The sequence below is a fragment of the Ambystoma mexicanum genome, chromosome 5p (genome assembly GCF_040938575.1).
Source record: "Ambystoma mexicanum isolate Mex_15411 chromosome 5p, UKY_AmexF1_1, whole genome shotgun sequence".
In the NCBI taxonomy this organism is placed as follows: domain Eukaryota; kingdom Metazoa; phylum Chordata; class Amphibia; order Caudata; family Ambystomatidae; genus Ambystoma; species Ambystoma mexicanum.
In genome coordinates this window covers 1,029,638,751-1,029,661,731 of record NC_090930.1, presented here as the reverse complement: position 1 = coordinate 1,029,661,731, position 22,981 = coordinate 1,029,638,751, and the positions used below count along the sequence as shown (strand labels likewise).

The 22,981-nt window shown below is 47.8% G+C and overlaps 1 protein-coding gene across 2 annotated transcripts in view; it reads right to left on the bottom strand.

The window, feature by feature from the left end:
* DUSP22 (dual specificity phosphatase 22) overlaps positions 1-22,981 on the bottom strand; it is a 479,337-nt gene that overhangs the window by 80,627 nt on the left and 375,729 nt on the right. For both annotated transcript variants that reach the window (XM_069613516.1, XM_069613517.1), the window contains one exon: positions 11,880-11,954. In XM_069613516.1, the coding sequence (XP_069469617.1) occupies positions 11,880-11,954 (75 nt within the window). The remainder of the gene's footprint in view (positions 1-11,879; positions 11,955-22,981) is intronic.

The window sequence follows — 22,981 nt, the reverse complement described above, 5'->3', positions numbered from 1 at the left end:
GAGCTGCATCTTGGGGCGGCGAGGATACACTTGTACCCGGATTACTCCGTGGCTGTGCAACAGGAGCGTAAAACCTTCCTTGCGGTGAAAAAGAGACTTCAAGACTTAGAGTCAAGTACTCCATGCTCTTCCCCGCCAAACTGAGGATCGAACACTCCAACCAAACATACTTCTTCACCATCCCAGAAGAGGCTTCGAAATATATAGACGAACACATTCCTGGTTGATCTAAACAGTGTTAATATAAGTTTCATGTTTTTCAATATTTGTTATCATACCTGGGCCACGGGTCGGGACCGCCACGGCACTTCCTCCCCCACGATGGCCACTATTCATCGTAGTTTATTGCTGTCCATGTTGCCAATGTTGCTGCATTACCTCTCTGTGTAGGTATGTTTCGCGCCATGCTGTTGCATCATAGACTGTAATGACAGTTTCTTGCTGGGTCCCTGTCTCGGAGCTATCCGGCACTTCAACCCAGCCACTTCCGTGATTATGCCCCGGGACCCTGGCCCCCCCCGGACTAGGACCACGCCCAACTCCTTTGATGCCGTGTCAGGGCACGTGGCCGCACCCCATTCTCCCATGGGTCCTTTGCTTATAGATCTGGTCCCGATGTAACCCGCACCCACTCTAAACGCCCTGCTTTATCCTACTACGTAGCATAACTCTCCTTACGCTCTTCCCAGTCCGGCGCGCCATCGCCCGGCTGCTAACAGACCCCCAGGCGTTGATGCCTAACTGTTTATGGTTGTTTTGGTTTTGCCCGGGTTTCGTCCCTCTGATTGGGGGAGGGATGTGGGTGGGGGGTTGGAAGGGAACATTTTGGTTTTAAAAAGTCTTGACAGCCTCCAGAGGCACCGCAGGCACCACGCCCAATCAAATTCATATATGTAGTCAGGCGACCGCATACACCTAAGGTACACGTCTTTCATTTCACTGGAATTCACTTTTACTTATTCCACCATCACCCCTTCAAATATGGCTGACACTACTCTGACGTTTATAAGCTGGAACATCAGGGGAATAGGCAACCATAAAAAGATGCCACAGATTCAGCTCCACGCTTAACGCCACGGAGTAAAGATCCTATGTTTACAGGAAACCCACGCTCGCTCGGAGCAATATGAACGATTCGCCAAGCAATGGGGCCCCCAGAGGTATTACACTAATTATTCCACTCAGAGCCAAGGCACCCTCACCCTAATACATAAAAGCCTGAAGTTTACGTGTCAGCACTCCCACATAGATCCACTTGGAAGGTTTGTGCTCATCACTGGTATATTACAGCATCAGGAGATCGTCATCCTGAACATATATGGTCCCAACGTCGACGACCCTGACTTCTACCTTCACCTGGCCACTCTACTTGAGAGCTACCCCCTGATTCCTATTTTATGGGGCGGGGACTTCAATACGATACTAGATGTCACCCTGGATAGATCGGGTTCTCGTCCTCGCCAACTGTCTAGGGCAGCATATTCTATCCTGACCTCGCTCCCCCGCCTGGCACTGGTGGACGCTTGGCGCCTGATGTATCCTGAGGACCGTACATACTCCTTTTACTCCTCAGTGCATGATTCCCACTCTAGAATAGATAGATGGCTTGTCACAGACATACTGATTAGATGCGTAACTCACTTAGCCATTCTCCCCAGGACACTATCAGACCACTCACCGGTACTTATCTCTTTAAACTGGGGATTAGACGCCAACAAAACAAGACAGTGGAGGATGAGTCCTCACGCGCTTCTTGACCAGGTTTTTGCCTCCAAGCTCGAATCCTCCATCGAGGAATGTTTTGAGATTAATATAAATTCTGTCTCAACACAAGCTGTGCTCTGGGAAGCCTTCAAAGCACACACGAGAGGGGTCGCCATTTCCAAGAGCAGTGGCATCCTGAAGGGCATCCGTGCCAACATTGCTACCAGCGAATCAGCCCTATCCGTCTATGAATCCCAATACGCTATGGATCACTCCCCGGCTACTCTAGCGATGCTGGGTTCTGAGCTGGACAGGTTCCGTGGCCTTGCCGAGCGCAAGGTTAAGTTCCTGGACTCCCCTCGATCGGCGAGGAAATACGAGGGTGAGCAGCCCGGCAGAATGCTAGCTAGACTGCTACGCTGCAAATTCAGTGCCCCCAACGTACCGGCCATTTCTAGACCGGATGGCACACTCGCCACCTCCCCCCAAGACATCAATTCTGAGTTCCTCGCGTTCTACACCTCCCTATACTCGGAGGTTGACAGATCCCAGATTTCTGAAATCGATTCCTATTTAGAGAACCTCCCTTTATCAGTCCTGTCAACCGACGCTAGCGCCTCCCTCGAGAGGCCCTTCACCCTAGAGGAAATTGTGGAGGCCATCGAGTCACTGGCATCCGGGAAGGCTCCGGGCCCAGATGGGCTCCCGATGGACTTCTACAAACTATACAAGGCCCAACTAGCACCGCACCTACTGACCCTGTGGGAGGAGTCGTGCGACAGGGGCATACTTCCACCGTCCCTCCGGGAGGCGTTGATTACAGTGCTCCTTAAACCAGGTAAAACCCCTACGCAGTGCAGCTCATAACGTCCCCTCTCACTGATTAATAGTGATATTAAAATATTTGCCAAACTACTTGCCAACCGCTTAGCCCCGTACATGTCCCACATTATTCACCCAGACCAGGCCGGCTTCGTCCCCAGTAGATCCACTTCCCTAAATTTAAGGAGACTCTTCAATGTAATCAGCAGAATCGACCCGGCCACACAGGCAGTGGCAGCTACATTGGACATGCAAAAGGCATTTGATTCAGTCTCATGGAAATACCTGTGGTGTGTCTTTGAGAAATGCAAATTCGGACCTAACTTCTGCACCTGGATAAAGCTCCTTTACACCGCCCCGTCAGCCAAGGTCCGCACGGAAGATAGGTGCTCTTCCCCCTTCCAGATATTTAGAGGTACACGCCAAGGATGCCCCTTCTCCCCACTCATTTTTGCTATAGCCATGGAGCCGTTTGCTGACATGATTCGGCAATCGCACTCGCACAGGGGGTTGCGCTCATCTGGCCAGACCGACTTAGTCTCCATCTACGCCGACGATACCCTGCTGTATGTTCAATCCCCTGAAATCAATCTTTTGCCTATACTGACAGATGTGGCTCGTTTTGGGGACATATCCGGTTTGAAGGTTAACTGCTCCAAATCTACATTATTTCCACTCACAGACTCGACACAACCCCCCTCCCCCTGATCTACATGGGTTCAACTGGTCACACAGTTGCGTGACGACAACTACCAAACTTACCTAACTAACCTGGAGGGTAAAACCTCCGGCTGGACTAAACTTCCCCTCTCGCTAGCAGGCAGAATTGGAATACTCAAAATGATTGTATTACCTCAATTACTGTACCGATTTACCAATCTGCCTCTGTGGCCCGGGGATACTTTTTTCCAAACACTGCGCAGCATTGCGCAGCATATGTAACACCTTCCTCTGGCACTCTGGGGCCGTCCGCCTCAAATTATCCACACTAACCGCCCCTAAGGCGTTGGGCGGTTTCAGCGCACCCGATTTTATCAGATACTGGGTGGTGGTCCAATCACAGTTTGCTGCATACTGGTTCAATACCATTGATTCCCCCCCCCCCACATGTTCGCCTCGAGAAGCTAACTGTCTGTGACCGAGTGATCGGTTCCCTGGTCCTCCAACCAATCCCCCCTGACTCAAACTCTGCGAATCCTGTAGCCAGCGCATCCTTGGCTCTGACCAAATTCTGGTCCATGGTCGACACACCCCACCCGGTCCACAGGGATTTGCCACTGTGGAACTTCCTACCCGATGTTCCACACATTCCACTTTCAGTGGTCACTCGCTGGGCCGCTGCTGGCTTCCTGATGCTGCGCGATGCCTTTGAACAGGGAAACTTTATAGAATGGTCTGACCTTCCACCTTCACTCAGGCGTCGACCCTCGGTGTGGCTACAGTACTCTTCACTTCGCAGACATCTCAAGTCCAGATATTCAGACTTCCTCGCCTTGCCCCCTGATGAACCTATAGTGGAGGAGCTCTGCACCTATCTCTCCTTCAGAGGCAAGGTATCGAGGCTCCACTTCTTATTACAGTCTAGAGCGGCCCCCCACTTCACCGAGCTGAGACACAGATGGGAAGAGGACCTTGGCTCCGAGATCACCGACGAGAGGTGGTCTCGGATGTGCGCTCGTACCCACGAGGTCTCCTACAATACTAAATTTAAACTCATCCAGTTCAAAATCTTACACAGGTATCATCATACACCTATGAGACTCCATCGTATGTTTAACACCAACCCCCCCTCCTGTCCCAGGTGTGGCGCAGATCAAGCCTCCTATATACACATGTTGTGGCTCTGTCCCCGGCTGTCCCAATTTTGGCTGGACATTTGCTCTACACTGTCTGACATTCTGGAACACCCGATCACCCCTGCCCCACTGCACTGCTTATTCCATGACTTCCCTCAGTTACCCCGTGACTCTAAGAAACTGGCAGGTCTCTGCATGCTACTGGCAGTTCGCTGTATATTACTTTGTTGGCTCCGCCCTAGAGCGCCTACCTATACACAATTGCTCAGATCGGTCACATGGGCTCACGACACTGAGCAGTCCTGGAATGCGATGCAGTATCCACACTCCAGGCCGAGGGATATCTGGCCGAGATTCCGAGACTATATCTCTGCCAGGGCCTCACCATCTACTTCTCCCTCTACTTCCCCAGGTGGTTCCCATTAGATGGTGACCTGTTATGGTGTATGTATCAATACTTGTATATTGCCTTTTATCAATATGCTACATTTTACTCAATATGTATTGTTTATCATTCGCATTGCTTGCTCCTAGCGCTGGTGTCATGTGGCTCCCTCTGTTTCTTTGTTGTGCTGTCAAGTCAATAAAAAAGAATTACATTTTTTTTAAAAAAAAACGAATTACTGCTTTAACACCGCTCCTATGGCGTAGTTAGAGGCATCCGTTTCCACTAGGAATGGTCGATTTATGTCGGGTTGGGCTAAGATGGGGGCTTGCGTGAACTCTGCCTTTAAACATTGGAATGCCTTATCTTGCGGTGTAGACCAGATAAAGGGGGTGTCTTTCTTCAAGAGGGCAACGATCGGCTGAACGATCTCGGAAAAGGTGGATATGAAATTCCGGTAGAAATTGGCAAGCCCCAGGAAGGATTGAACTTGTTTCACAGACGTGGGAGCGGGCCATGCCAGTATGGCCTTTACCTTGGAAGGGTACATACCAACTCCTTCTGGGCTAAGGATGAATCCTAGGTAGTGAACAGAAGTAACGTGAAACAAGCATTTTTCGGGTTTGGCTCAAGGTTTGTGTTCACAGAGTCGTTGTAATATTGCCTTTACATGTTCTTCATGCGTCAGAAGGTCCTTGGAAAAGATCAATATGTCGTCCAGATAGACAATGACGAAGAGGAATAACATGTCAGAGAACACCCCATCCATGAAACGTTGAAACACTGCGGGGGCATTAGCTAGTCCAAAGGGCATGACTAGATATTCATAGTGACCAAAGGGTGTTCTAAAGGCTGTTTTCCATTCGTCTCCTTCCCGGACTCAGATCAAATGGTAGGCACCCCGGAGATCCAACTTTGTGAATATTACGGCGCCTCTCACAGCTTCCAGGATATCCGAGATCAAGGGCAATGGGTACCGGTCTTTGAGGGTGCATTGATTTAAGCCACGATAGTCGAGGCAAGGTCTGAGTTCCTTGGTGTCCTTCTTGGGAACAAAGAACAATGAAGCACCCGCTGGAGATTTTGAGGGTCTTATGGTGCCATTTTCAAGGTTGGTATCCAGGTATTCTCGGAGGCCTTCTTCTCAGGTTCGGAAAGGATGAACATTCTGCCAAAGGGAATCACTGCTGAGGGATCTGTATCTATGGCGCAGTCTTCGGGTCTGTGAGGGGGTAAGGCCTGGACTATGGCAGTTGAGAATACATCAGTATATCCCTGATAGGCCTCAGGGACTTGTATGATATTGGAAACCATGAGTGGTGTTTGCTGGTCTCTTGGTGGTTCCTTAGGGGGTGTCAAGGAGGGATCCTGGAATAGACAGTGAGATATACAAAACTCTGATCCTAAGAATAGGGATCCTGCTGTCCAATTGATGTACGGATTGTGCTTCTGTAACCAGGGCATACCCAATACCATGGGGTAATGAGCTGACTTAATGATGTAGAATCTAATCCGCTCTTGGTGATGGTTTATAGAAAGCTGGATCTCTTTAGTGTGCAGGCTTATGGGCCCTGAAGTGAGGGGTCTTCCGTCGATTGCTTCCACCGGCTGCATGGTACTTCGTGTCTCGTATGGAATATGATGACTAACAACCCACTCTTGATCAATGAAAATTCCCATAGCTCCGCAGTCTACCAAGGCCAAAATGGAATAGGTCTTATTCTTGGAGGGTGATAGGAAGGCCTGCAGCATCACCAAATTGTTTTGTCCAGGAGAGTTCAAGGATGGAATTGATGTGGAGCAAACATCTCTCTCCCGAAGCTCTGCTCCATCTAGGATCGGGAGCTGGTGTTTCCCGAACGCTGAGGAGGGGCTAGAGGACACTCCCTAACCAAGTGTTTATCTGAGGCACAATACATGCATAACCCCGTATGAATTCTTCTCATCCTTTCTTGCGGGGATATAGGTCCACGGAAGGCTCCTATCTGCATGGGTTCTGGTTCAGTGACTGAGCCTGGGTTTGTGTCCGTCTTGGTGGTACTCTCAAAGGACACTTTCATAGGATTCCCTCTAGATTTCTTCTTCTCCGCCTTCCTTTCCTGGATCCGAAAGTCTATTTGCATGGCAAGGTCCATTAGCGCCTGGAATGAGTTTTGGTGTGCCACTCTGGCCAACTCATCCTTTTAGGACGTTCATAATCAATGTCAAACCAGCACATTATACATTTCCCGTACTCCACCTCCCTCCCCACAAACTTGAGCCGTTTCAACAGTGTCATCTATATGAGCATTTTTGGGAATCTCAGTGCTTGTCAACTCATCTGAGTCTATTGTTTCCTGATTGGCCTGGTGAGGGGTTGCCATTGAGGTCACTAGCTGCCTCCAGGCGATCAGAGGACTGTCCAACTCATCCTTAATCTCCTCATTCAGTCCTCTCCTGAAAAGGGTAAAACTCACCTCAGGGGACCAATCAGCTTCCTTGGCTAATTGCTTGAATCGGGTTACAAAGGTGAGCATATCCTGGGATCCCTGCTGAAAGTCTAACATGCGTTCCTGGGCACTATAGACCTGCTCTGGGCGATCAAACATGGTTTTAAGGGCCTGTATGAACCCATCATAGTCATCTAAGAGAGCATTGCTGGAATTAATGAGGGGCGTCGCCCAAGTTAATGCATTTCCTGAAAGTGGGGAAATTATGAAACCCACTTTAGCCCTGGGGGTTGAAAAGTAGTAGGGCTTAAAAGTAAAGTGGACCAAACATGAATCCAGGAATGCACAAAGGGTTTTTGCCGAGCCATTGTATTTGTCAACTATGCCGCCCGGCAACACACTTTCTTTTGTGGCAGAATCACGGGATAGAACCAATTGTTTGAGAGCAGCATTTTCAGCCTTGAGATTCTGTACCTTGGTTGATAGTTCTTGCATGCCACGCATCAGGTCCTGGACGGCCGCTTCCATGTCCATATCGAGTTCGGTCGGGTGGCGTCTCAAACTGTTAAGGAGTTCCCCCCTTCTCACCTGAGTCCGATCTTTGTTGGATTTCTTGGTTGATGTCTTCTTGCGGACGGATCAGGTCTTGAAAAAGGCTGCACGAGTCTCTTCCGAATCCAGCGTGCATTCAAAGTTCCAGGATGCAATGATCCAGGAATCCGGGAAAATAGGAAAGTGCACTAAACAGCACACAAGTCCAGGAAGCAAGGAAGAAAGGAGAGGGACCTAGGAATGGAGTTAGTAGGGACAGAATCAGGGAAACAATACAGCGAGCTACAGAGCACACGTCTGGTCGCTACTTCGCAATAGCATTGAGACGCGCAGAGCCTCGGAGGGCGTGGTCTATTAATAGAATACGCTATGTCCAACGTGTAGAATGAGGAAGGTGTTTCACGTTGGACGGCCATGTTGGGAGTACCAGGGAGTGTAAGCCCCGTTGAGACAAGTACCAGGAAGTCCAAAAGGGGCGCGTTCTGTAGGACATGACACCTACCGTCATACATCTACTCATTCTCCTTTAGAGAATATGGAAACTCCTTTGCCCAAACCTACAGACCACTACTCCACCTTTGGTCTACCTTGTGAAACCTCTGAAAATACTTACTCAAGTTGTTGATATCAATTTGCAACATTGGACTCCATGTCCCTGAACTCTCGAAATACTGGGATGAAGAAGATTAATCAAAGAATGCAGATTGAAGGAAGCCGCAAGTCCAGCGAGCGCTCTAGTGTTCGTTCAAGTGCACCTGTGCCCGGGAAGTTCAAAAAGCAGAGGCAATTACAGGCAAAAGCAGTCTGCAATGTCTGCTGCTGGCGGGAGAGAGCTGAACCTCTCAGCGAGAACTGAGAAGGAGAAAGGCTGGAGCCGGCGTGATGGAACTAGGAGGCCTGCTGACAAAACAAGAGGAAGCTGCTGTACCAGGAAATGCTGCAGGTACAGCAGGTACAGCAATAGTCAGTGAGTAACTCCTGGGCATTCGCAGGTGTCCAATGGCAATGCTTCACTTAAACAGAGCTGAGAAGAAAGCAGACCAAACCGTGGAGGCCGCGAGAGAAAGAAGAAAATCCTTTACCGGGTGACCACGGGAGAATCCAGGAATGCCATTCAGAGCCGGTGAGTCTGCCCAAATAGAGTGGGGACACCACAGCGTTTCGGCGTCCACGTCAAATGCAGATAACAGTACACAACATGAGAGAGATAGAGAGCGCAAAAGGACATATTTCAAGGGATAAGAACCATGAACAAAACCCTTACGAATATATGAATGGGTGGAATGCAAGCAATAGAAAATCTGAGTGAAATAATAAATCAAGAGGATACATTATCCAACGCAGTTAAAACGCACTACTGGAGAAGGGCAAAGGCACATGATTACAAGTATGTGGGAATAAGAAGCCGTGGCAGGACAGCATACCAGGCAACTACAAGTGTTTTACATTAAGAAGCCCTAGCAGGAGAGTATATATAGCAGGCCATTCCAACTGTGTGAGAACAAGATGCCCTGGCAGGAGAGTATCCCAGGCCAGAACAAGAAGTGCACATGATCCAAAGAGGTTCTGAGAGGAAATAGCAGGACTAGACAAAGGATTGTGCTATCCAGAAGAGGAGAAACCACCCTAGCAGAAAGATATACCAAAAACTTTGAACGAGACAAAGTTACAAAGTCAACTAAGTTATTTTGCAAAAGTGACTGTTGGCCAAGACAGACAGAGAACTTCTATTTGTGAAACACTCGAGAACAAGGAAACATCCAGGGGAAGGGAACCACCTTCTGGAAGAAGGATCATTGTTCTTGAAGAACATTTGTGTTTGAGTCATTTTTTTCTTTCTTTATGAACACTTTTTACCAACCATCCATGGTTAAAGATATTTCCTCTTCACCTTAGTGTTAAGTTTATAGTGCGAGGGTCAGAATGGAACTCTGGACACGGGACAATTTGATGTTGAGATTCTGGCGCAAACAGTTACTTCGTTTTGGTTTAGGTAGGGAAATTCGCCTTAGGACACGGTCACAAAGGCATTTTCCCAACCCCTTTTATTTTTAAATAAAAGTCTTGAACCAAAAACATGGCAACCCTCTATCTGACTTTCCTTCCTGACTCCTCACACATCCCTGCATCTTCTGGCCATACCCGGACTTAAGTGAAAATCTCCAACTTGGACAAGAGAGTTTTACTGTAATTTGTGGCCAACAACCTATCCCTCGAGCATACATACAGATTTAAGGAAATGCAGACTGGCATGAAAGACCCATGTGCTTTAGTAACATTGTTCTGTCAGGAGACTGAGGGTTTGCCATCTACGAGGATTAAGGGACAGGGAATGACATCAGCCAAAAGTACTGCAGCATTTCCTGACAACTTTATAACAGATGGGTGCCCGTGGGACCACAGAGGCCGATTCAGGTCTCTGGGGGATGAGAGAGTGTTAGCACCTGCTGCGGTTAAGTGCAGACGAGGAGAACCAAGAAGCAGAGTAGAGTACACACCCATAAGATGGCTAGCCTACGCGAACGTACCGGAGCATTCAGCAATCCAAAGTCTAGTATGTGCTTAGGGATCAGGCCCACAGGGAAGCAAACAGGACTCAGGGAACAGAGTTAAACGCTCATATCCAGTTACTGCAGAACAGGGGAGTGCCACCACCCCTTTTATGATAATGATGTTTGTATTTATATAGCGCTTTACTCCAAAGCGCTTCACAGAGCACATATTCACATGCAATATCACCCAATCGAAGTTGGTACTCATTTATCGACCTCGGAAGGATGAAAGGCTGAGTTGGCTTTGCCGGGGATTCATACCTGTGACCTGCAGATCACGTTTAGATGGCAGAAGCGAGCGCTCAACCCACTGAGCTATCTTACCGGCTAGGATATAGGAAAGAGCACACTTGCAATCATGCGGGAAAATCAGAGGGACCGGGAGTCTGAGCAATTTGAAAGGCCTAGACATGTCAGCAGGATGGCACGCCAATCAGGGTGCAGAGAAGAGTGAACAGCATGAAGCCAATCATAAATAAAGCCAGAGAAAGGAGACCAATGGAGAGGGATCCACAGGAGTGATCCGAGCAAAAGCGCAGACCTCAAGAGGAGAGTACCAAGCAGGAAACACCAGGAGAGACTCAAGCAAGAAGAAGAAGCAGAGACCTCGCCCTTTAAAGATACCCCAATCCAGAGGAGCCTGAGAGGAGACCTAAGAGTAAGGTTGCTAACATTTAAGGCCATATTGAATTGGCAGCAAACCCAGGGAAGGTGCCCCTAGGAACTCGGCCCCTTAAGTATCTCTCCAAGAGCTAACGGGATTGCCAAGCTAAAACAGCTTAAGCTCCCTTGCTGAGGGTGATAAAGGCCATTATAACTTAATGCGCGAGAGGACACCATATCTCTCGGCAGTGCGCAAGACCATATACCCTTTAAAGTGCCTGGGCCACAAAACCCCGGATCAGAAAGCAGTGAACTGGACACCAATCTTCAGGTGTGGATTACAAATAGCGAGAGGGGCTCTGTATCCCTGTAAAGAGGACCTCTAGCAACGAGCCAGGTGGGTGCTAAATTCCTGTCAGACATAGCTGGCTCCTATATACCTTACACTGCTGTGTTTAGGCGACCAGGGATGTTGAGGGGTGTGAGGAACCCTTTATCATCTAACCCCTTTCAGCACAGCTGAGGTTCACCAGTCCCAAAAAGGAGCCCCCATTCTGTTACATAAAATCTTGTTCCTACAGGCTTATATATGAACCCCGCCTCCTTGGCTACAAGTCTGAGCCAAGAAGCAACATAGTGCTACATGCCGGAGACTATTGTGCTTAGAACCTGGTGCAGGCAACATCCTACAAGAGAAACCATGACAAACTAATTGGACCCATTCATAGTCTTCTGAATTACACTAACCCCAAGGAAGGAATCCTTGTTCAGTGGTAGACAAACTCATAGTTCCTCCAGGCATGTATCCCAACCACCTTCCATTTGAAAATAAAATACCTTTGAACTTGTACTTCACTAGTCATACATTCAATTGATCCAAAACACAGGGTTGACTTGCAGTACAAAGACATTCACAGAAATAATACATTAAGAAGACGGATTGCGATATGCAAGAAATGTTCAGCATTGAAAAGGGTAAGAAAAGCTTCTCTTTAAAGTTTCACAGAAAGATTTCGAAGGCAATAGACATACGTACCAGTGTACAAGACAGCCCTCACCTCTAAGCCGACATTCATGGATAAACGTTGTACTCTCTTTAAAATGTCTTATCCTGAAAAGCAATAGATAGATCAGGTTAGCTGGACGTTGCCCATTCATGACAAGGTGTTTAAATAAGGACAGCATGGGAGGAAATGGATGAATTGCTTTTTAAAACATCTGCTTTCAAATGCAGACTTTGGGTAACCCCGCCTCTTCAGTTCCAACTCATTGTGATCTTAAGAAAAATTTCTCAAGTGTCCAGATTTCTCTTACATGTATTTTCAGGATTCAAAATTAAAATGTGATTTAGCCAGCACCTGGGTATTGGACATCACCTGATAGGATGGAGCTAGCTCTGGGGAAACAAGCACATAGCGCGCCACAAACATAACTTCCACAGCAGATTTTTATTCCGTATAATCCATTGTGTTTAAATGTTTTCAAGGTGTATTCCGATGCTTCTTTATACACCTCATCCCCAAATATACAAAGTTAATATTTGATAGGTAGGTTTGTGTGGTACCAGTCGGCATTGGGAGCCTGGTTGCATGGGTAGCTCCTGGTTGCTGTTGTAAAGCAAAATAGCTCCGAGCAATTTCGAACCCTGGATTTGTGAGCACAAGGAAGATATTACCACAACGTGCACAATAATATAGTTCACAGATTCGTATTACCAAAAATATGTTCTATGGCATAATGACTACATACAGATTTTTGACCTACAATAATTTGGCAGTAACAATTCTTAAAATGTCAACCTTTGCTAACATTTTGACTGTATTTAATTTAGAAAATGAGTCTGCCCCCCTTTTCTTTGTAATTTTGTAAAGCCAAACGTCCTAGGTCTTAAAATATTTTAGATTAGCTATGTGCTGGAGACAGCTACAAAGCAGCATTTCCTTTTAATATATGGATGGATAGCTCATGGGTGGCGGGCCTGTCTCTCACATGGGAAAAGTCTGAAAGTTCAAATCCTTGTGGGGCCGTCTCAGCCCTTTACCATCCGAAGTAGACAAACTGAGTACCATCAAATAGGGGCGTGACAACTTTCGTTACAGTGTGTAGAAGCGGGAGGAATCGGTCATTATGCTTTCAAAAAAAATATTTATGGATTTCTGTGTCAAGGTTACCATCCATTTTAGGTTTTTCATTTGACATTATAGTGGTCAAAATCATTGAATTGTGATTATCACAGAATATCCCAAAGCATGCATCATTCAGAGTTGTATGAATAAAACAGACACAGCTTACATTTGTAGGTTATGGAGAATAATTGTTTAGATTTGTATGGGCTATTCGCAAGCAAGATCAGCAAAGGTACGGAAACCTTCCAGTGCACAAGGCCCAATGAAATACACGTGAAAACATTCAACAATGCGCTTGGTCCTGGGACATTCAGTGAAATGAGACATCGAGGAAAAGGAGACGCGAAATGCCAAAAAAAAGCTATACAATTGTAAATGGTTCTTTATCTGAAAAGTGGAAGTCTTTCACAGTGCGGTACAGAGTGCATTGGGTGTGGAACTTCATTCGTCACTAAGAGTCCCAACCCAACGTTGTGAAGCAAGATCAATTCTTAGACTGGTGGTGCTCACCAGTGACGTCAGTTTGACGATGTGTAAACAATCTCTGTTGCTAAGTGGGAAAGTATAACCTATGATCTTCCAAACCGACCTGGTCAAACATGATAGGCTTTAGTATGCAAAGGTAGCGGGCGCCCCTCTCTCGACAGAACAAGGCCTGATAACCTGTTCAGTGGTTATTAACCACTTGAGAGTTCGCAGCCACTGCTTTTACTCACTGTGCCTTTCACAGATGGGAAATATCCATTTGCATATCAGTCTTTGTGCTGCCCAGGGGCAGTCCAGCACCGAAATGCAATGGCAATTCCAACCTGAACGAGAGTACCACCAGCAACCCCATACACGTGTTTCACCCTTGTTGGGGATCATCAGTGAGGTGAAGCTGATGCCTCTCTAAGCACAGTGAGAGGGAGACCACGTCTGGTTGCCCCCAGGAGACCTAGGGTTACCAATCCCAGGTTCCTTGAAATTTAGTATGCAAAGGTAGCGGGCGCCCCTCGCCCGCTACCTTTTCAAAATAATAGGCTTTAGGACAGGCCTAAAGTGAAGCTCCTGAAATCACCCAGCACTTCATTTTCCAGTGCCCCTGAAGCTTTTGTTGCCTACAGATGTTTAACCGTGTCTAGGTTTATCAAAAGCAATGTTATGAGCTACGGGAAGATGATATACTTCTGTTCTAGGCTGGAATCGGTCTCCAATAAACATTTCTGCCATAATCCTGTGGCAGCTGGGTGCTGTGTACAATATCCAACCTGTACAACTACAGTAGGTGGACTAGTAAGTTATTAAGAGTCTAAGCATTAAAAAACACTTCTCTCTGGTGTAAGGCTCTGGGCTTGAAGTAAATATGTGGTGTGAACCACTGTGTCCAGGATGGTAAATCGGAAGTGGCTGGGGGATGATGGATTTGGCGGTTCTCTTTTGGAATCCTGGTTGGCGTTCGATGAACCCTCAATGAGAGGGTCTCTGCGCCTGTTCTGGCTGCAGCAAGTACTGTGTGGTGTTGGACAGCTGGCTGACCAGGAGTACAACAGGCAGACAGCATCAACAAGCAGCAAGATGTAAGAAGGAAGGTGGAGTGATCCACTGGGTGTTAGCCAATTGGTATATCTACGGGAGTAAACATTGGACCATCGCATGTCAAGGTGAACAGAACTGAGCAATCTTGCATAAAAATGCAAACACTCCCATGTCTAAAGGCTGTCCATAACTTTGTTACAACAAACGTATTCCCATCTTTCTACGGCTTCTGCTTTAGACGGTGTGGTCTTTTTGCCCCATGTATTGTGGCTTCTTTCTTCTTTACGGGTGTGGGGCATAAATATTGTTATTACTCCCTCACAGGATCTTAAAAAAGAGCCCGGTTCTCAATGTACGAGGGTTCCCACAGTGGACAGTTTACTTGATTTGAGCGTGGACTTGAATACAATTTTGCCTGAATTGGCTCCTGTTTCACCTAGTTTTAATAAAGGGGACTCAGCTCAGATTCAAAATACAGCAAAGCTTTATCAACATTGGGTCATGAGAAGTGGAGAGTTGGGGGTGTATGCAAGAATCAGCCATCTATAATGAGGGTTGTTACTGACTTTTTAAAAAAGAGACTGGATAAGGCAAATACAAAGATCTATGTTTTAGAGACGCAAGTTGAGTTGCTATCAAAAAGCTGCAATAATATAGGTGGAAACGTCTATCACCCGGATCCTTTTTGGTCTCAACGCTAGGTAGACACATTTCTTTCTGGTTTACTTCCTAGTAAAGGCCTTGCAGCAGTGGGAACAGACCCGCAGAGTGATAACGATTTGATGACTTTACTGGATGTCTTGTGGAAACCCCTACCCTAAGGTTTCCAAAAGTTGGGCCTCTGATGAGTTTTTATTGCCTCCCCAAGTGGGGAAGGCAAAAGGATGTCAAAGTAGCAGGTTAGGGGGGCTGAGAGTAGGGGTTATTGCCTCCAGGATCTGGAGCAAAAGGGTGTAATTTCACCAGAAAACAGGTTTCAATTGAGGAGTCAACAGTTTTTGCATCTTACCCGTAAGACAATTCCTCCGACTGTTGTTCAGAGTTTCCAGAGCTCAGCTCAGGGCGCAATGAGCTTACTACCTCCCGAATATGAGCATTTAAAAAAAAAATGAAAAATAGATTTGTTTATTAGCATATTTAAACAAGTAATGGAATTCCTCCCTCCAATACCTCCCACCAACCCCTCCTTTGCCCCCCCCCCAGAGTCGCCTCCCCCCTTCCACTCTGCCAACAAATCTTCACCCCTGAAGCCATGTCCTCAGTGGGAATATCAGACAATATCCAAAATCCGTATGTTCTGCAGCACATCTGATAACGGTAGTCCTCCCAGAGATATGTGAGCACCATTCCCCAGTCCTCCCAGAATTTTGGGTAGTCGCCCTGGATGTTATACGTTACCCACTGTTTTGCTAGGATGTACTTAATCTTGGATAACCACTCATGAAGTGTGGGAGCCTCCCTGCATTTTCAGTTCCTGGCCACTACCAGCAATGCAGCCAACACTTGAACCATGTAGGCCTTAAAATGTGCCCTCCATTGAGGCGCTGTTTCCCTCTCCCATAGGACCAGCGTATACGTTCCCATCGCCCTTTGCCTTGCAGGCCCTCCAGCAGTCTGGTGATACCTCCGAGTACATAATTCGAAGCCTCTCCGGGGTAGAGTGCCACTTGAGGAGTACTTTATACCACACCTTTCTAAACTGAATCGACAGGGTTAGCTTGGGAATGTTGCCCCACAAGAATTCCCACTCCTCCAGCGGTATCGTCCGACCCAAAGTTCCCTCCCATTTCCTCATGTAGGGCCATGTCCCCTTCGTTGAACACTCAGCAATGATGGCGTATAGTGCAGAGACCAGGTGTGAATCCTCTCAGTGAGTTCTACATGTGTTGAGTTGTACGCTAGCAGCCAATTTGTTAGCTGGGTGCATCACCCAGTTCCGAAGCTGGCAGTAACGGAGTCGTCTCCCTCGGTTAGGCCGAAGCACTGTTTACATTGCTAAAAGTAATTTAATTTCTTGTCCTTGCATAACATCCTTAAGTCGAAGGCACCCCGCCTCTTTCTACCTCTCGAATGCCCCCACTCCCCCCCCGGCGTGAACTGTGGGTCACAAAACAATGGCGTAAACAGCCCTGGCAAGGTCAAGACCCCCCCCCCCTGTTTTACTAATGCATCTCACACCTCCTCCCACCAGCGCTGTAATCTGGGAGGCCTGCATACTAGCTGCCTGAACTGGTTTAGCCAGCCACAACACTCCAACTAGGGGGCACCCACCCCCGCCCGATCCATGTGCGCCCACTGTTTCTCGTCTTCCCCTGATAGCCGTAGCCTTAATACCCGTAGCTGGGCGGCCTGGAAGTACTGAATGAAGTTTGGGACCGGCAATCCCCCCTGCTCCTCAGGGCCATAAATTCCTGCAGCACTACCCTCTGCTTTTTGTTATTCCAAACTACCATCTGCACCTCCTCAGAGGTATTCTCCCTATCCTCCCCTTCCCCCAGAAGCTCACCGTTTCTAGAGCTCTGGTTCTCGCTAAGCTTGACTACAGTAACAGCCTCTTATTAAATCTGCCTGCCTCTACTCTCCGTCCTCTGCAACTCATCCAGAACAGGACTGCGAGACTTGTTCTTGACCTCAAGCCCAGGGATCGTATCTTTCCAGCACTGAAATCTCCCCATTGTCTCCCAGTGGCTGCAAGGATCAAGTTCAAGACCCTTTGCATTGTCCAAAAGGCCTCCTGAGGCATATCTCCAGCTTTCTCTTCTGAAGTATCTTCATACTCAAGCTCTTCGCTCCTTCACCTCCAACTCCTTGAGGGTCAGTTGCTTTTCCAAGAAACGAGCTGGGGCAGATCTTTCTTCGGCAGGCACGTCCCTCTGGAACAACCTCCCTGTCTCTCTGAAACTTGAGCAGAAACATCTCCAGTTCCGGAAGCAGCTCAAGACTTTCCTCTTTGCTTCTGTCTTCTCTCTTCCTCTTCCCTGCTGATCTCCAATCTGATACTGCACTGGTTACCTGGCTACCCTCTGAACCACAGGCCCAGGTCCCTGCCCTCCCAGTTCCACACCTGCACTGCCTCCTGTCAACCTTGCACTTGGGGCTGTATCTGTAACCCAACAGTCTCCCTACCTGCACTACCTATCACTAGCTATTCTGCGCTTAACCTTGCACTGCCACCTGCTGGCTGTCCTTTTTGTTTTTCAATGTTTAAATCCTATGTCCTGCACTTGTTCCTCCTCTCCTTCCCTTAGCACTGTTCCCCTTTCCTCTCCCCTGCACTTGTGCGATCTCAATGTCATTGGGCCCAGTAAGATCGTTGTCTTGCCCCCCCCCCTTGCTCCCCTCCCCTGCCTCATCGCGCCAACACTTGTGTATGGCGCACTATAAATGAAATATATCATATCATATATCAAATAAAGGCGGAGAGGAGCCTATTGAGTGAGCGAAAGATTTTGGCGGAGAGGAACCGGCAGGGCCTGGAAGAGGAAGCGTGGGCGGGTCACCATCGTAATCGAGGCCATCCCCCCCATCCGGGAAATATGGAGAGGGTTCCAGCGCTTCAGAACTGTTTTCAGAGAGCAGAGCAGTTGGGGGCAGTTTGCGTCATATTGCGAATCCAGGGATTTTGTTATGTGGCCCACGATGTATTTAATTCTCTCCTTCGTCCATTGAAACAGGGAATGCCCTCGCGCCTTCCCCAGGGCCGCACTCGACAGTGTCAGGTTAAGCACCTCTAATTTTTAAGCCCGATAAATCACTGAAGGACTCGATCTCTGTGGCTACTGCCTCCAAAGAGGCAGCCGGCTCAGAGAGGGCCAGAAGCATGTTGTCAGCCATTATTGTATGAACCACCCCCCTCCGACCCCCGAACGGGATGCCCTTCACTGCGGGTGTTTCTCTAAGGCGCTGTAGAAAAGTTTCTAGTTATATCGCATATAGTACGGGTGAAAGCGGGTAGCTCTGCTTAGTCCCCCTCTCTAGGCAATTGGGTGTGAGAGTTGTCCATTTATGGATAGGCGCTAGTTAGGTGCCTGACAGTTCATCTGCACTCGCCGAAGGAACCTCGGCACAAATCCCATGCGCGCCATGGTGAGAAAAAGGACCACATGGTTAAGTGCTTTTGCAGCATCTAGGGCGAGCAGGGCTACCAGGATCCCACGCTTTGAAGCGTTCTCGATCAGGTGTAAATCTTGGTGTTGGTGTTAAGGGCTATCGGACGGTAGGAGCCACAAAGCGTAGGATCTTTTGCTGGCTTCGAGAACACCACTAGTTTAGCTTGGTCCAGGGACTCTGTAATGCCCCCTACCACCTCGAAGGAGTTGTATAATCGCACTAGAAGCGGGACTAGGAATCAGTACATTTTATAGAAGCTGGCCCTAAAGCAGTCTGGGCCAGGAGCTTTATACGGGGGGGTGGGGTTTGAACCTCCTCCTCTGTTATATCTCCTTCTAGTGCCGTTCTGTCCGCCTCCAACAGTGTTGGCAATGCCACTGCATTCAAATATTCTTTCTGCAGCCCCTCTTGAGGTATGTCTGAGGCATAGAGAGCACCATAGAAGCGCTCAAGGCACTGGAGAATCCCCGTCGTACCCACTACATAGTCCCACTGAGCTGTCCCGAATTATAAGGATGGTCTGGGCCGCTAATCCCTGTCTAAGTTGCCTAGCTAGAAGTTTGCCTGCTCTGTTCCGCGCTCACGTAGAATCGCTGCTTCACATTAAGTAGACTCCTTGCCACCATCTTGGCCCTCAACAGGTCCAGCTGGCCACTAATCGCCCTGTAACTTTTCAGCATAGCTTTTGTCAGGCAGTACCCATTCAACTCTCCCCCGATTACAGCCTTGAAAGCGTCCCACCAGTTCTCTGGGAAAGTGTCAGACAGAGCTGTCCCGGAAGGAAGTCTTGATATTTTCCCCTACTATCTCCAACAGGACTGTATCCGTGAGGATCCATTCCAGGAGGTACCATTGGCAGAGCCTCCGGGAGTGTTTACTGTGTGGCTATTCTTGTTGCTGTTCCTGGAAAACACTGTCTTTCTTTGGTCTCTATTGGCAAGGAGGCAGACTCAAACATGCTCCTTGAGTTCAAAACCCTCCGGACCAGCGGAGTGCTGCAGGACTGTTTACTGTGTTTTCCGCAGTTTTTTGCTTTTCTTGCTCTGTATGTTGGAGAAACATCAAAAGTGATACTTCTGTTGTTCTGTCTGTCCTGTCTGTGAATGTCCACATATCGCCCCCCCATGAAAAATCAGGGTCTCATGGAGTTTTAATCGGAACAATTGAGCAGGACGCTATACAGCACAACTTATTGGAGTCTGTGCAGTACGGGACGTGGGCGGTGTAGGCGAGGTGAGGAGGAGAGCACGCCCGCCCAGAAGCTGACACTGCGTAAGCTCTCGTGTGGATTCATTAACTATTCAGCTTTCAGAACCGAGTTTGCTGCAGTGAGTGTGGCCAGGAGTGTGGTTCCTCAAATAGGTGGTTCACAGCCTGTGGCTCTCTATAAGTGTTAAAGTGTGCTTACATTTTAGTTGTGACTTTTAGGTGAATATTTTAAGTGTGTTTCTCATTTTTGCAGCTAACAATAAGAATTTTACTTGTGTAATTATTCAACATATATGGGGGAACTAGCAGGTTTGTGAACTGCCCATGATTTAAAAGTCACTTAAAAGCCTGCGGATCTCTTCATTTGTACTGCGGCTACAAGGAACACGGGCCGTGGTCATTCTTACCTCGCAGGTGTGAGGCTATCTGTTTGTAGTGGCACTCATGGAAGATGGTAGCAACTCTGCGAAGCAAAGGAGGGCGGCGGGAGTTGAAGCAATTAATGGGGTGAGTCTAGATCAGTTGCCCTGTAATGTAGGTACCTCGACTGTGGCCATGGCAGAGGGGTTGTTGGATGATAGGGTGATTAAAACAGAATTATGTTTCCCCTTAGCAGTGACATCTGTTTTACCAACCAAAGCTGTGGGATATTAATACCTCTAGGCCTGCAGCACCCTGCGAAACGAAGGGGGTCGAAGCCAGTGAAGCAGGTCAATTTAGGTGAAATGTGGGATGCAGTGGGGCAATTCTCTGTAAAGCTAGACCAGGCCTTCCTAAGGTTGGATGGTAATATAAAGGACATGGGTGCAGGTCCAGACCTGGTGTCTGATGTCTCGATGTGAGCTGGGGAAACATGCGAGGCTATCCTTGGATTTTAAATCGAACCAATGGGTACTACCGGAAGCACCAGCGTTTCCCCATGTCTACACCGAAATACGTTTGTATCAACTGGATCAAGGTCAAACTGGGAGTGATGTAGATGAGGGTCTTTAAAAAAAAAAAAAAACTCTGTAGGGCTGGTTCTGGGGAGTCAGGCAAGTGGGCCTCCAAGGAGGATGAATGTTGAGAAGGGTGGGGGTGGGGGGGCGGGGAACTCATTTAGGCAAATGAGCGGGTCTCCACAAGGGCTGAACCCGGAGATACCATATAAATCAGGTTTGGAAACAAGAGTGGTTGATAAATTGTCATTTCCAGTTTTGTCCAGGTTACTCGACTCAATGGATAGGGGCTATGATTCACTAAATTTTGAACTCCAGGAGGTGAGACTGGTTCCAAAGGACATCCCGGGGGAAGGTTGGCTTCCTTAAGGGTTTAATTACAGCCTGTTGGGGCCCACAATACCAGCAACAATGTCCCCTAAAACCACACGGGTGCCCATATAACTTTTCGCAGTAATTTGGGGCTTGACCAGCCACTGGATGTGGTAAAACCTAGTGTGGAACTGTCCAAGGAAGAGGCTCTCCCTTCAGTTTCTATATTGGGCGCCGGGGACGTGGTGGCTCCAAAAACCTTTAGTATCCATTTGGAAATTATTGTTGAACCTGTGAAGGGTCAGGACATAAAGAGTCTAAGAACTTCAAAATGCCTTCTAAAAAAAATAATAATGGCCTAACGAAATTCATAAATTACTTGAATTTAGAAGTACCGAAGGATTGGGACATGAATGCGGAGGGAGAAGTCATCCCGCAAATAAGTAAAAACAATAAGAGGTGCGGGTGTAAAAAGGAACAGCAGAGAAATGGCAGGGGAACCCCGCTCAAGCCAGGGCAAAGCCCTGGAAAACAGTTGAAAGATTCTGTGGGGACTGGTTGTAGCGTGAAGAGTACGCCCCTGGACCTGAGCAATATCTCAGTATACCCCTGTGACGATTCAATGGAAGAGGTCATTGGTGAGACTATGGCCCAAAGACCAACTATCCCTAGCAGGCCAAAAAGGGGGTCAGGGAAAGGAAAATGTACTGTTATTAGGGACTCTGTGAAAAAGTCTTTGAAGGGAAACAGGGGAATTGCTTTCCCAGGTGATGGGACGAAGGCATGTTCCCATCCCCCAATAAATCGGCCAAACATCATCCAAATGTTTTTCTAAAGTTAAGGTGGATACAGAGTTGAACGCATTGTTGACAGAGTCGGTCGCCCCTGCATCAAACACAATTAAGGAAACAGACAGAGGTGCAGCTAAAAGCAGGAAATTGCCTGACAGCTATCTAGAGAACCTGTCCTTTAAGGGTGACATCAAAAAAGTGTCAAAGGGAAAACACTTGTACTCATCGGGAAATGGTGAGTCAAGTAAGGGGAATTTGGGGTTGGGGTCCGATATCAATTGTGTATTGTTAAGTCGCATCTTTGAAAGATCCAACAGAATTCCTCTAAATCGGACCTACATCCTCTCCCTGTTATCTCTAGTCTTCGGTTGGTTACGTCTGAAAACATTTAAATTGTGAGGTTCTTATACCGAGACTGCTGGGATGTGGTAAAAGTGTATTTGCGCTCCGATATTGTCAGAAATGCAATATTAATGGAGGAGGCAGGGTTTCTCTCATTGGGTTTCGAAGTAGTGAATTGGGGAAAGTCTTCTGTTATGAACCCAATTTTCCAAAACGTCACAGTTCGGGGTGGCACCGTACAGGCTGACGAAAGGGGGGAGGTTTTTCCCAATACCCAAATGAGGGGTTACTGATCCGAAAGTAGTCCACAGGTGAGGGACTGGACCTAGGTCATCTGCCCAGGGTACAATCGGGGAATATGGATGGGATGAGTGAAGCGGGGTGGGAAGAATCTTTATTCAGGAGACCCTGTTGTTGGACATACCGCTAATGGATGGATGTGAGGTTCTCTTTGTTAAGGCAAAACGAGGGCTGGGGGGGCGTCCGTATGGCTGTCTCGCAACAGCAGTAAAGCACAATCTGGGTCTTAAATTGCGCCAGGTAAAACTCAAAAGGACGGATATGCTGGTAGCCCTGCTGGAGTGGCCAGCTAGGGGTTCTAAGGCTCTAGCGAAATGTCAGTTTAATGTGTATGTAAACTCACAACCCCGGCAGAACGCTGGAGTTTTTATCATTTGTGTTGTTCACACTTTTGGGGGAGTGCCCAGAGGAAGGGGCCTCAATAATTATACTTGGGGATTTTAATGCTGAGTGTCTGGAGGATACCTGGTACCAGGCCCCCATCAGAGTGAA